The sequence below is a fragment of the Lissotriton vulgaris genome, chromosome 3_1 (genome assembly GCF_964263255.1).
Source record: "Lissotriton vulgaris chromosome 3_1, aLisVul1.2, whole genome shotgun sequence".
Lineage (NCBI taxonomy): Eukaryota > Metazoa > Chordata > Amphibia > Caudata > Salamandridae > Lissotriton > Lissotriton vulgaris.
In genome coordinates this window covers 635938524-635952464 of record NC_141689.1, presented here as the reverse complement: position 1 = coordinate 635952464, position 13941 = coordinate 635938524, and the positions used below count along the sequence as shown (strand labels likewise).

The following is a 13941-nucleotide window of genomic DNA, read 5'->3' as shown; positions in this document are numbered from 1 at the left end:
AATGTAACTATTGCAATCAAAAAGTCTATTGCCTATTTGAAAAGTACTTAACCAATTTAACTCCTTCTGAGAAAGTATATTTTGATACCTTGTTGGTTCTAAAATAAAACAACTATATATTTTGATACAAAACAGTTGGCCTAGAGTACAGTTCTTGAGTGTGTGAGACCATTTGCGTACAACAAATGCTTTACACTGTCCTCTGATACTGCCTTACTGCTCGACCAAGCTACCACTTTAGAGAGTAAGGTTATATATAACTTTAGCCTCTGCCAAACCTCAGGGGACTGTGGACTCTATACACACTGTACCTTACTTTGCTCCAGCATATATAGAGCCCCTTTCTTACATGCTTTCATTCAACTAAAGAAGATCTGGAGCTCCAAGGACCTAATGCTGCAAACCAGGATCAGGCGTTTTTGTCAGGACTATTCAAAATCTTCAACCATCTCTTTGTTGGATACGCGGGCTCTAAGAAAGGGAAAGCGTTGTACCAGCGGACCATCTCCCGGTGGATCATCTTGTGCATCCAGGCGTGTTACTCTTTGGCTAAAAAGGAACCCCCTGTTGGGCTGAGGGCTCATTCCACTCGAGCCACAGCCACTACAACTGCCTTGGGCCGAGGTGTGCCCTTGCAGGACATTTGCCAGGCGGCTATGTGGGCCTCGCTGCACACGTTTGCGGGACATTATTGCCTGGACAGTCAAGTCCGGAGGGTTGGCTACTTTGGCCGTTCCGTCCTCCAGGACTTTCAGGTGTGATTATTGGTTCGCAGACCCACCACCACGGGGTTGGTATTGCTGGGGTATCTATTCTAAGGTAAGGAATCTATCACTAACGTGTCTCTTCAGATGCACGAGTTACTACTTGTGTAAAGATATATCTGTAAGAGACATTAGTTAGTGATAGATTCCTTACCGACCCACCCATCCTCCCCGTTCTGCGAACCGATATCTAGGGTTAAGGCCATCCCCTTTCAGGGCCCTAGTTTCATGGCACCAGTGTTGGTTTTTGGCATGGCTCTGCGCTTCTGGCGCGGAAAAGCTGTGTCTAAGAACTGACGTCAGCACGCGGAGGCGGCGTCTAAGTACTCCGACGTCATCACGGCGCCCACGACGCCGACGACGGACGCGGAGCCGCAGACGACGCCTACCGACGCGCAAGGGTACTGCTACGCAAAAGTTTCCGGATCCAGTCTGACGCCTGGGGATATTCTAAGGTAAGGAATCTATCACTAACTAATGTCTCTTACAGATATATCGTTACACAAGTAGTAACTTGTGCTTTAATCACACTTCCATTTAGTTGCACAGGGAAAAATAGCAACGTCGATACGCGAATGAGTCAGAAATAGGCAGACCGTACTCACTCCGTGATTTCAGGACTCCACAGCAGCACACTTCCGTTGCTCTCCTTAGAAAGACGGAGAGAAAAGAACAAATGTCACGGAGAATGCCAATTCTAGTCTCAACTCCGCTCCGGCTGAATCGTACACCACAAAAGTTTGACTTGAAAAGGAAATTCTTCCTTGGCAGCAACCCTCACGTTACCAAATTCACGCGTGGTTCTCTTCACCAGCCGATCGCAATTCCTTCAGTAGCTTCTTCCAAGTAATGCTAGCCAAACCTCGCCAAAATGTTGTAGGGAAAGAGATACACAGTCCATCATAGAATAATAATATAAAGAGGTATATGTCATGTCTGGCATCTCTCCTATGCCAGTCTAGTTATCCTGTAGAATGTTATCATTGATATGATGTCATGGAATTCTAGGAACTGGACTCTAGGAGTCAGTTGATAACTGGGCTGAGCAAGAACATACTGCTCCTGGTGGGGTTCATTGCTTTTCTTCTTCCTCCTTAACTTATACCTGTAACCTAACTTGGAATAAATACCTTAATCTACCACTTCGTCTGATTCCTGATTCCTACACCAACACCACAATTTTGGCGACGTTTCTGGTGAATTTCAACTTACTACTCCAAGGACTTCTAAGATTAAAGCAACTTCAAGGTATTGAACTTCATTTTTTTTTCTATCCACCAATTCATAAGCATACTGGCACCCTCAGAGCCCCACCAGTGACCACTATAACGATCGCCCACATGATTTAAGTGCCAGTCTCTGCTGTTATTTGCCTAAAATCCTTGAAGAATTCTTCTGCCTTTCTCCTTTCTATAACCTGCTACCTGCCTGTTTTGAGGAATTCTTTTACTTACAATACCGACAACCGTGCCAGTCTTCGCTTAAATTTTTAGTTATCCTGTAGAATTTTATCATTGATATGATGTCATGGAATTCTAGGAACTGGACTCTCGGAGTCAGTTGATAACTGGGCTGAGCAAGAACATACTGCTCCTGGTGGGGTTCATTGTTTTTCTTCTTCCTCCTTAACTTATACCTGTAACCTAACTTGGAATAAATACCTTAATCTACCACTTCGTCTGATTCCTGATTCCTACACCAACACCACAGTATATTTATTGTAAGCTACAGGTATCAGCTGGTGTCCCTCTCCAGGCTAGCAGGCAACTGCCACAGCAAGCAAAGAGAAAGAACACGAGAGTAAGGAAGGATCCAAAAGGAATGTACAGATTAAAGGAACAGTGTCAAGAAAGTAATACAGCATAAAAACAAGATACAACAGGCCCTCAAGGGAAAAGAAAAACCTGGCACAAAGGCCTCCGAGCTGCAAGGAGATGGGTTACACCTGGAGTCAGATGGAAAGAAAAGCCCAGGACCGAGATGGCTTTAGAGTTCTGGTTGATGGCCTATACCGCGGGAGGGGTAAAAGGCATAACTAAGTAAGTATGCAAGCAGTACAAGAAGAAGGGTTAGACTAATGTAAATGAGCCTATCGTAGTGTGGACTAACAAAGAATTTGTTGTTGGCTGTGAAACAGATTAGGCCTTAGCGAGGGAGGATGTAAGAGCAGGAATCTATTTGTTCCGTGTACTTTTAGTCTATTCACTTCCAGAGTATTGGCTTTGGAGTTCCAAGTGATTCACTTCCTTAGGATAAGGGTAGTGTAGGAGGTAAAGAGTCTGTTGGTGCGCGTTCAGAACAGCTTTTGTGCTTCAGAGCTGTGTCAGGAAACTCCTGTCCATGGTTAGTGATGCTGTTGATTAGGGTATTTAAAAACACAGGTGATGTGGAATTCTTGGTGAATTTGTCTTGTTTTTCACCATGTATCTGATGGTACCTGTCCCAATTGAAGTCGCTGTGAGGAGAAGTTGGCAAGGATGGTGATAATACATGGGAGTAAAAAGTCAGGAACTCTGGCTCCTTCCATTAAGCAGAGTTGTATGATGTACCATGTCAAATGCAAGGACTAAAAGTCTACAATTTGAGGGTGTCCATCAAGTCACATGTTTACGTTATTATTAAATCATTTATGTTATTAAATCATTTATTGAGCGCACTAACACTGATTAGTTTCTTGGCGCTAAAATTAACAGTAACACAAAACGGAGGTAGAAAAGGTGGATTAAAAAGCTTGTCTAAAGAGCCAGGTCTTCAGTGCTTTCCGGAAAGGTAAGAGATCTTGGCAGGACCGGATTTCCAGGGGAAAGGTGTTCCATAGGCAGGGGGCCAATATTGCAAATCTGCGTCCACCAGAACGTTTAAGTTTAAAGGGGGGGTATGGAGAAGGGCTAGATGGAGTGAACGAAGGTTACGGGAGGGAACGTATCTGGTGATTAATTGATAAATAAATGTAGGGCTTTTGCTGTGTAATGACTTAAAGATCATACAGCCTGCTTTGAAGTAACAACGTTGTGTGACCGAAGCCAATGCAGCTTGATGAGAAGAGGAGTCGCCGCCTGCCATCTAGGTTGCTTCAGGATCAGCCTAGCAGCATAGTTCTGCACCATCTGGAGACGCTTGAGTAAATAGTTTGGGAGACCCAGGTAGATGGCATTTGCGTAATCCAGATGGGACAGGACAGTGGCGATCACAACCTGGGTAATCGCTTCAGGCGTTAGTAGTCGCCTGACCTTCCTGATTTTTTTTTAGCTGGTAAAAGCATTTGGAGACCACTTGTCCCACTTGTGCTTTTAGTGAAAGATCACTGTCCACAATGACTCCAAGCGTTTTAGCCGAAGGTGAGGGTAGCGGAGCTTGACCCAGATCTGAGGGCCAATAGTGAGGACCCCAGTACTTGGCACGATCCCCAGTCAGTACCAGTTCGGTTTTACCTGGATTTAGTTTCAGCTGATTTTGATCCATCCAGGATTTAATAAACCTCATGGTTGACTGGAAATGACTCATGGATTTTTCAGAATTATCAATGGTGAAGAGTAGCTGCAGGTCATCTGCGTAGTTAAAAACTCTCACCTGTTTATCCCTCAAGGTTTGTATAAGGGGGAGTATGTATATGTTAAAAAGATGGGGTGACATGGAGGAGCCCTGTGGCACACCACATGGAATGGCCTGTTTAACACCGGTCAAGTCCCCCAGGCGCACTGCTTGGGAGCGGTCCTCCAAGAAGGACCTCAACCAGCAGGCCGCCACGCCCTGTATGCCGGCCTGTCCGACACGGTCGATCAAGATGTTGTGATCGACCGTGTCGAACGCGGCCGACAGGTCCAAAAGCACCAGGGCCTGGGGAGAACGTCTATCTGCGCAGTCTCGAAGTGTGTCCAAAACTGCAGTGACCACTGCCTCCGTAGAGTGTGCAGGCCAGAATCCAGCCTGATGAGGGTCAAAGCAAGAGGACTCCTCCAAAAAATTAGAGAGATTTTTCGCCACGTGTGCCTCTAGAATTTTTGCCAAGTAAGGCAATAAGGAGATGGGCCTGTAATTTGCCTTGCATCCAGGATCTGCCCCGGGTTTTTTTTAATAGGGGTATAACCGTGGCTTCTTTGAAAGTGGACGGGGCTATGCCCGACAAGAGGGAGTCATTTAGAAGGGCAAGAACAGGGGTTGGATAAGCGGAGAAGCATTCTTTCATGATGCGGGGGGGACAGATATCCAGTGGGGAGCCAGATTTGACTCTCGTCATTAATTCCAGGAGCTGGTTATGGGTTGAAAATTGGTAAGGGTGGCAGAGCCCGTCTTTATTGCCATACCGGTCGTGATTGGGGTCTTTGGTTGGGGAATGCCAGTTTTTATGTCTGTGATTTTATCACTAAAGTAGGAATTGAGTGAGTCACACAGACACTGGGTGGGGATTACTTTAGGACGGACATTCTCCAGATTGGTCAGTTCATTGAAGACAGAGAAAATATCTTTAGATTTATTTGATGAGTCTAAAATACGAGAAGAGAAGTACTCCACCTTTGCTGCAGAGATGGCATTCATATATTCCTTCCTCGCCCTAGTATATTTCGTTTTTCCCTCAGTATCATAATCGCGGCGCCACCGGCGCTCAAGATGACGGAGAGCCAGTTTCCTGCTTTTTAAGTCGGCAGAAAACCATCTGTTAGCATCCGTACGCCGAGCAAGTTTAATTTTTTTGTACGGGGCATGAAGATTGCTGGCCGCTTGTAGCCAGTCGGTTAGAGAAGAAACTGACAGATTTATATCACTATCCAGAGGAGGGACATCATTAGCTAATGACTGTAGAAAAGCAGTCTTATCCATAGCGTTCCAATTCCTAGCTAATCTGCCGGCAATTGGCACAGTGGTTTTGTTGTGAGTAACACAAATCTCAAATTTAAGGATAAGATGATCTGACCATAGGCAAGGCAAGGTTAGTGGGGAGGTCACGCAAGTGGTGTTAGACCACACGTGATCTAATATATGTCCTTTATCGTGAGTAGGGGAGAGCACCAGTTGCTTGAAGTTGAGTTTAGACAGAAGGTCAGTCAGTTCCGCTGATTGAGGGCCCTCTAAAGGATCTTTGTACCAGTAATTGAAATCGCCTACTAACATAACCCTGCCGTGATCTAGAGCTAGGTTGGCAACTTGCTCACTAAAGGCCATGGGAAACAATGGCATTGAAGTGGGTGGTCTGTACAAAAGAACACATGCTATAGTCATGTGGGGAGTGGCGATTTTTAGTACAAGATTATCCGTGTTGGCTAGTGTCAGACGGGTAAGAGTAGTGACCTCCAGGCTAGAGTGGATGATCGCCTCAACTCCATCTCCTCCTTTCGCGCTAGCGCGGTATGCCTGGATAATATAGTAGTCAGGTGGTAGGGCTGCTATGATATCGGGTGCTGAGGTAGGAGATAGCCACGTTTCTGCCAGCAGAAGGATGTCAGGTTTCTCCGTGTCAAGTAACAGAAAGATGTCCATCTGGTGCTTGACAAGGAAACGGGTGTTGAGGTAAAGGATAGAGAGCGAATTGAGGGGTGGATTGGACGGAGCCAAACATGCTGCGCGAGTGGAAAGGTGACAGCCTTGGCTCAGTATACCATACTTACAGAGCTGGTGGAGTGTATCATTTGATAGAAGTAGATGATCATTGTTCTTATGGCACTCCAGAAGGTCATCCCTGGAGTAATGGAAGGATAGGGTATTATGAGGTGCCCCTAGTCCCGGTCGGTCGCGGACGGGCGCAGACAGGCTTTCCTTAGGCGCGCCTTCGGCGCGCAAACGTCGCGCCCGCTGCGCTCGTCCGCTGCGCTTCCGAGGAAAGCACATGATTTATGGAAGAATGGAGTGACGATCGGTGGGCATGACCTCTGAAGGGGGCGTGGCCTGCGGGCAGAGCGAGGCGCTGGAAGCGTTACACGCCTAGTTACAGGTCAGAGCTGACGATCGGTGGGTGTGGCCTCTGAAGGGGGCGTTAACAGGATTAGAATGACCTGAACATACTTCCTCTTGTGCTATCGAGTAGGCTTTTGTTGGTACACTTCAGTGATACTCAAAAGCGTAGATTTATTGACTGCTTTGATTATTTTCCATTCTTTATTTTGGATCGGCACTGGCTACCTGTGAAGTATCCATTTTACTACAATCTAACTCTAAATGCTTACAGATATGTGAATGCTCTAGGGCCTTTTTATCTAATTTATTTGAAAGCCTGGCAGTCACTTGTGATTATTTGCTGCAGCCTTCACTACCAATCTGTTTTATCCTACATTCAAGAGGTCATACCTTTTTGTGGAGGCGCTTCCAAGGCTATTGATCGGTTTGGACACATCACATAATGCCACCAGTCTTTCTGTTGACAGAATAACACTAATTTTTCCAGTAGATATTTGGTTCAATGCTGCTTTCCTTTTTGTATTCAAAACACAATGTATTCTTTTACAATGCTTCGATGTTCTGAATTATCATGGTGATTAGAAAAGGCGTATTACTTGTATAGTCCTTCAGTATCTAGCTTTGTGGGGGTTAATTTGGATAATATTTTTTAGTTCTCATTCTGAATAAATGGTATCGACCCAGGTAAGCCCCATACGTCGCAGCAACACAGGCATGTTTTTGAAATGCTTTAATTTAATCCTCCGTTAAAATTAATATTCTGTATATTAAGACAAAATGATATCAGAAAATATGTGATACCCTTACTTAAATTATTTACAGGTAATACAGCTATTTCCTTTAAGTGTTTGTGAATGCCTTTTTAGGAGGTTGGTTTGTCTATTCCAGACTGATTAGAGCAGTGCTGTCCCTCATGGCTGGATGGATAACGATGACAAAGTATTCAAATGCGTTCTTTTTAAAGTAACTGCATATACCTGTGGCTTGTGTGGATAACCTGAATGTCTAGCATGGATCCAGACCAACGATACCACTCTTACATGAGAGGAATAGGCGATCACATTACAATAATACTAGTCTCAACATTGCTAACAAGGAACATAGTTGTATGTGTGGGTCTGCTATTATGTAAAGTATTATTCATTTTCTTTCCTTCTTTATTTAGGCAGTGCTTAAAGTGGAGAAAAACAACTATAATGCCTGGGTATTTATTGGAGTGGCTGCAACAGAGCTAGACCAACCAGACCAGGCACAAGCAGCTTACAAAAAAGCCACAGATCTTGAACCTGACCAGCTCTTGGCGTGGCAAGTATGTGCTTAAACATGTGTGCACTAATGTATCATTTTAATTTGGACCTTTGTGTATTTATCATGTATTTGTTTTTTATATGAGATGTCCTGCCTAATGTGATATGTTTCAGAATTCATGCGTGAGTAAATGTAGTTTTCTGTCAGAATCCATCTAATGCTATGTTCAGCTCGACCATAGATTTCACACACATTTCTCACAAAAAGGAGACCATGAATGTCATTAAACCAAAGTTTGTAGCTAGTGTCAAGTGTCACTGTTCTTCTTGCTAGTCTTTATATTGGATTTACAGTCTAGTTGGCAGACTGTGACTTGTGTGTACACGAATCTCCACAATTCAACAGGAATTTCCTCCGGTGGTGTTCATTCAATACTTCCTATGGGTCACTTTGAGAAATTGAGTTGTTGGTTGAAGAAGTGTGAACCCTTCTCAAGCAACAGCCACAATCCTTGTCAGGGCGAACCACAAAAAGTCATTAACCTGTGCTTAACCATCTGGTAGCTAGTAAAAACGCAGTCAGTCTTCACTTGGAGGCAATGTGTAAAGTATTTATGCAGTTCACAAACAGTAATAAAGTGAAAAGACAACACAAGAAAAATCCTACATCAATTTAGAAAAATAGAATAAAGTGTTATGCATAAAATGTGACAATAAAAATCCAATTGGTAGAACCGGAGATGTGCAAATTTTGTAAATTTTTTTTTGTAATTATTATTAAGAATTGCAATATGAAGTAACAATCATCAGATGTCAATTCAAACGAGAACAATAACTTCTCCATTTACAGTGTCACATATACCAGCTGGATTTCCACATTTTCATCATGATAATTAATACAGTTTTATGGCATCCTTCCGACCTTACCCATCCCTTTTCCCTCCCCTCCCTCTGCCTCCTCCCCTGGTGCTGAGCGTATATTACCAGTGGCAATTAATCATAGAATATCAGACCCTACAGAACTACAAGGATTGCAACCCATTATTAATGCAAGCAGTTAGTGATCCCCGGGCCTCCCTCGCTCATAGGCCTTTACCCCAACCGTCCCTCCCAGGCTTAATCGGAGAAATACATTGGTATAATATGAGCCTATGGGCTATTATCAGAGTCTGTGGTTGCTCGTGGTGGCTCACAAATATTACCACGCGATTCATTCCATTTTCCCCATATCCTGGACCATTTTGTGGGACAGCCTCTATGCAGGTAGACAGCTCTTTCCGCCAGCATTTCCATGTCCATATCACTTTCCCACTGTGTTCGTGTGGGGACTGTACCTATACCCCAGTTCCTTGCAATGTTCCTTTTAGCCATTGCCATTCCCAGTGTGGCCCTTGTCTGTAGTGCGCGGCTGAGGTCTGTAGGCCGCCAAATGTTTAGGAGGCATCAACCGGGATCTAGTCTCACCTCTGCTTCGCCCACTTCTGAGATCTCGTGGAGTACCTGCTCCCAGTATATTTGTACACTAGGACATTCCCATAGAGTGTGGAAGTACGTTCCCCTCTGTCCGCACCCTCGTAGACATAGTGGATCAGGTGCATGATCTAGTTTATGCAGCATAGTGCGTGTATAGTATACTCTGTGTAATATCTTGAGCTGGATCAACTTTAGTCGTGACGTAATGGCTCCTTCCCTGGGGCATGCTAGAGCATTCATCCAGTCCGAGACTTCTATGTCCCCTATATCTACCTCCCATTTGTTACAGAGCACTACCATGGGATCTGGGAAATTGTTCACTAATTTACGGTATGTTAGCGAAATAGCCTTTTTTTCCATCCAATCTGTGAGGAGCCTGTCCTCCAGAGGTGAGGATTCAGCCACTTTTGTGCCCACTGGGATTGCACTCCACAGTGCATGGCTAATTTGCATGTAACGATATCTCTCTGTGTCTGCCATGCCATATTTTCCTTGTAAGGCTTCAAATGTTATCATCTCTCCTCTGATCCATAGGTCTCCTATCTTTGCAATGCCGATTAGGTCCCACTGTCTAAAACCCTTAGTGTTGGCTAGAGTACCCAAACGGCGCGTGTCCCAGAGTGGGGTGGCCAATGTGAGAACTCCCTCCCATCCAAGGGCCCTCTCCGCGAGAGGGACTGGGAAGGGGGTGTTATGGAGCGCGTATAGGAATCTTGGTAGCGCAAGCATTTTAAAAAGTGCTGCCCTACCCAAAAGTGTCAGCGGAAGAGATCTCCAGTGCGAGACATCTGATCTGAGCCTATGTAAAGGTTTCATTAAATTTTCTTCCATGAAAACCGACTCCTGCGGGGTGACATAGAGAGATGTGCAATTTTAAAGATTTTAGGTAAGTGTAGCCCCTAAAAGCACAGAGTGTGTTATCTGGTCGAACGAGACTGGGTGAAGGTCACAAGTTCAGGCCAACTGCAATGGTGGACAGGCCGGATACAGGGACCAGAGCGGTCCCACTGAAAGTTTTACCTTCTCTCGGTCTGGCGTAAAGAGTCCACTTCGTGGTGGTGGCCGTGAGGATCAGGGAGAGCATTGCTGTGGGTCATTGCTGTAGCCCGAAGAGCAGGCCGGGATTCGTGGATGGTCATCGCTGTAGCAAGAAAAACTTGTCGGTCGTTGCAGGAGGTTAGGAGCATCGCTTTGGCTGTTGATGCTGTAGCATGAAGTACAGATCTTGTGTTCCCAGTGGTCACAGTAGTGCGAAGAGTTGGGTTCTCCAGAGCTTCACATTGGCAATCAGAGCAAGCAACAAGGGCTTGGTGAGAACGAGCATATTCGTGGTCACAAAGAACCTAAAAGGCACCAGAGGCAAACAGTGTAGGAGTCCATGATTTACATCCGTCTCTCACAGTCCTCAGAGGGCATATATTCGGATCCTTGTCAAAGGCTTGAAAAAAGGGAACTGATGTTATTGCGTCGAGTCAGGGGCTATAAGCTTCAGTGGTGTCACTTGACAGAGCTGCCAATGTCTTTCTGAAGTCAGCGCCCCTACCAGACACAAGTCTGCAGGCAGAAGTATCTGTCAGAAAATTCGTCATCATGATAGCAAAATGGTTACTTTTTCACATATAAAGATAGATACAATATCATCTAAAATAGCACAGATTTTTACTTCTGATATCCTTCACCTTCACAGTAAACCAAAAACTGATATCGGATCAGGATTTCATTACAAATGCAACCTTCTTTTTTTAAAAATGTTTTTATTCTTTTTCTTGGTAACCAGAAAGTAACATGTGTAACATCCATGACCCTTTTCCTGTTCTGGCAAAAATGTCACTGTTCCTTTCCGTAGAAGTTCTGCTACCTCCTGTTACAGTGTAGAAAGATGGTCTGGAGGGAGATGAGTGGGAATGGTGAGGGGTAAGTGGCTGGAGGGGGATCAGGTGCGAGCCTGTAGGAAGGGTAGGGAGGAACCCCTTACAATAATTTGGAGGACCCACTGGCCTGAAGTAATGGTCTGGTAGGCCAGAGAAAGCAGGACACCCGCTCTCCCACAGGCTCTGAGTGGGTTTGGGGGAGTAGACCAGGTCTGCTTTCATAGTGGTGCCGGAGAGGAGTACAAGGAGAAGAAGGAGGAGGTTTGCTGGGCAGATCTGTGACCCACTCCTCTGGCTCGGCCTCTATACTGCTTGACAGTGTAGACTGAGGTGCCCATTGCTCGGGCCACCAAGTATGATATATCCAATTAAGATATTATCATATGCTGGGAGGTATGTTAGCAGTCTTGTATTACCCCTTGGATATGTTGCTGCATGTTGGAAGGAGTGAGTGGTTGGCCCTTACACACAAACACATGTCATAAACGGCTCCTGCACATCACAGAGGGACTCAGTATGCATAGGCCAGAGCCACGATATGTAGAGTGAGAACATCCTGGGGTAGTGACATCCTATATTGTTGGGAAGTTGTGCCTAGAATGGCTAGAAACCTCAACACTTGCAGAAGTGAAACAACACTTCTTTACTCTCACAAGACATGGATCTTAAGGACTTTTTACTAGGACCTAGGAAACCACGTCAAAAAAGTTTCATATATGCAGGCATTTATGCTGCCTATAATGAAATCTGGAAGATTTCCTAACAAGAAGCCGCAGAGAGAATACGGGAATTAGACCGTATAAACTTAGAAAAAGCTTTACCTGTGGTGGATAATGGGTTAACCACTTTGACCTCCAGAGTATATACATTGTGCAACATTATATCTTCTGCTATAGACCTACTGGAACAGGATTTGGCGATATTACAACACGGCCATTCTCAGTTACTTTCTATTAAGTTATTGAGCTGGACGCTACAATCTTTGCTTGCCGGCTTTGTGCCTAGGTGTTTTATAAACAGTACGTCTCTGTTTTCAGAAAACAATCTAACTGATACACAGATAGAAATGGCACAAAGGGGAGCAAAATCTATAATGCTGCAAATTGAAAAACTGGACAGGCTTCCATTCACAGTGGCTGAATTACCATCCACAGCCAAATCACTTTCCCAGTTACGACCTTTCAGTTTCACTATTGCCTAGAGTAAAGGTAGGCAAAAATTGGGTAAAGCATACATTAAGAAATCCTGGCATTTACCATATAGATTTCAAAGCTGGAGTGGGGATTAGGAAGTGTTTCTAAGTGGTACTAATTGCAAGAGCACTTTAAGCGGTTCTCTCATGTGCCAAGATATTGTTTTACACTGGGCTGTAGTGGTTCAGTTTCGAATCTGTCTTGCCACATGAAAGGAACTGCAGCTGCCGTGATCACGTCAGCGTTCGAGTTACTTTCGAATGGGAGTTACTTGATGCTGAACGATCAAGGTTGTTGTGGAATGCTGACAGGAATTGCATATCTGGTCACCGTGAACACCAGTGTTACTTACTGTATGCAAGTATTGTTTCCTCCGACAAATACAGTCAGGGAGGTGTCAGTATGGCCTTCACTGAATGTTTCTTTTATACAGTTTAATGGTTTAAGCAGAATGAAAGCCATGCTTTTACAACAAACTGTGCCATTGACCTTGCACGAGAAACCTTTGAACTCCAAGTTGCAAGCACCTCGACCGAGATACAGGCACTAATCCGTACAAACTTCCCCTGACATTTCACAGAAATGCTGGGTCGTATCGTAAATATGTCAGATACGAACAGTGTTGCACACCTATTTAAAACCATAAGGTTGGGATTCCTTAACACCTTCCAGACCATCATCAGAGTTGTTCCTAACTTTATACACTCCATATTCTGAAGCATTTTTGGGGGTCTACCTCTGATCCTGCTTGTTATTGCTGGAATCTTGATTGTAGTTTACCTGCTTCACAATGGACGGACGATCCACCAGCAAGATTCTAAAAGCTCTCCTGGAAAAATATTACAGTGAGCGCATGGTACAACATCTGGGTGCTTCTCGCCTTCCAGAACTAAGTGCGTCTTGGTTCCTGTTATTCAGACCAGTCTACGACAACTGCATCGTACCTGTGTTCTGATGCCTGTTCGGCAGAGGAGAATGCAAGTTAGATATCTGTCTGAAACCTCTAACGGAGACCCCAGCGAACTTAGAATCCAGGCTGGAACCACTGCAGTCCCATGCTCAAATCGGTCTTCAGCATATTCCCATCTTAATGCATGCATTCCTCGAGGATCTGCAGGTGCCCTTGACCGAGTTGTATTTCAGCTCCACCCTTGGCACTGAGGTATTGAATACAGCAACGGCTGCCTCACTAACAATCTTTGGCTGCACTGAGGAGTTTCATCTATGCACTCTTGACGTGCTATGCGAGGTACTACAAAATTTGTCCCCCTCGACAGCAGGCAACTACAATGTTATGTCTCCCAGCCAGGACATATAATCTGAAGCTGGCGCACTGTGTGCTGGGAACGAATTATGTTTTTTTCTTTTCCCTTTTTACTCAAAATAACTTTTTTTCAAAATTGACACCTTCTGTACAAAGCATGGCCTTCTAAGTACGCTTACAGTAGTTCAACTTTTGTGATCAAACTCCTTTAGAACTGTGATTTGCAGAACTTTACTTCAA

General features: G+C 44.6%; 1 protein-coding gene across 1 annotated transcript in view; it reads left to right on the top strand.

Annotated features, from left to right (window-relative positions):
* SKIC3 (SKI3 subunit of superkiller complex) overlaps window positions 1-13941 on the top strand; it is a 1256060-nt gene that overhangs the window by 120800 nt on the left and 1121319 nt on the right. Inside the window, exon 3 of the mRNA XM_086960925.1 lies at window positions 7819-7962. Within this exon, the coding sequence (XP_086817051.1) occupies window positions 7819-7962 (144 nt within the window). The remainder of the gene's footprint in view (window positions 1-7818; window positions 7963-13941) is intronic.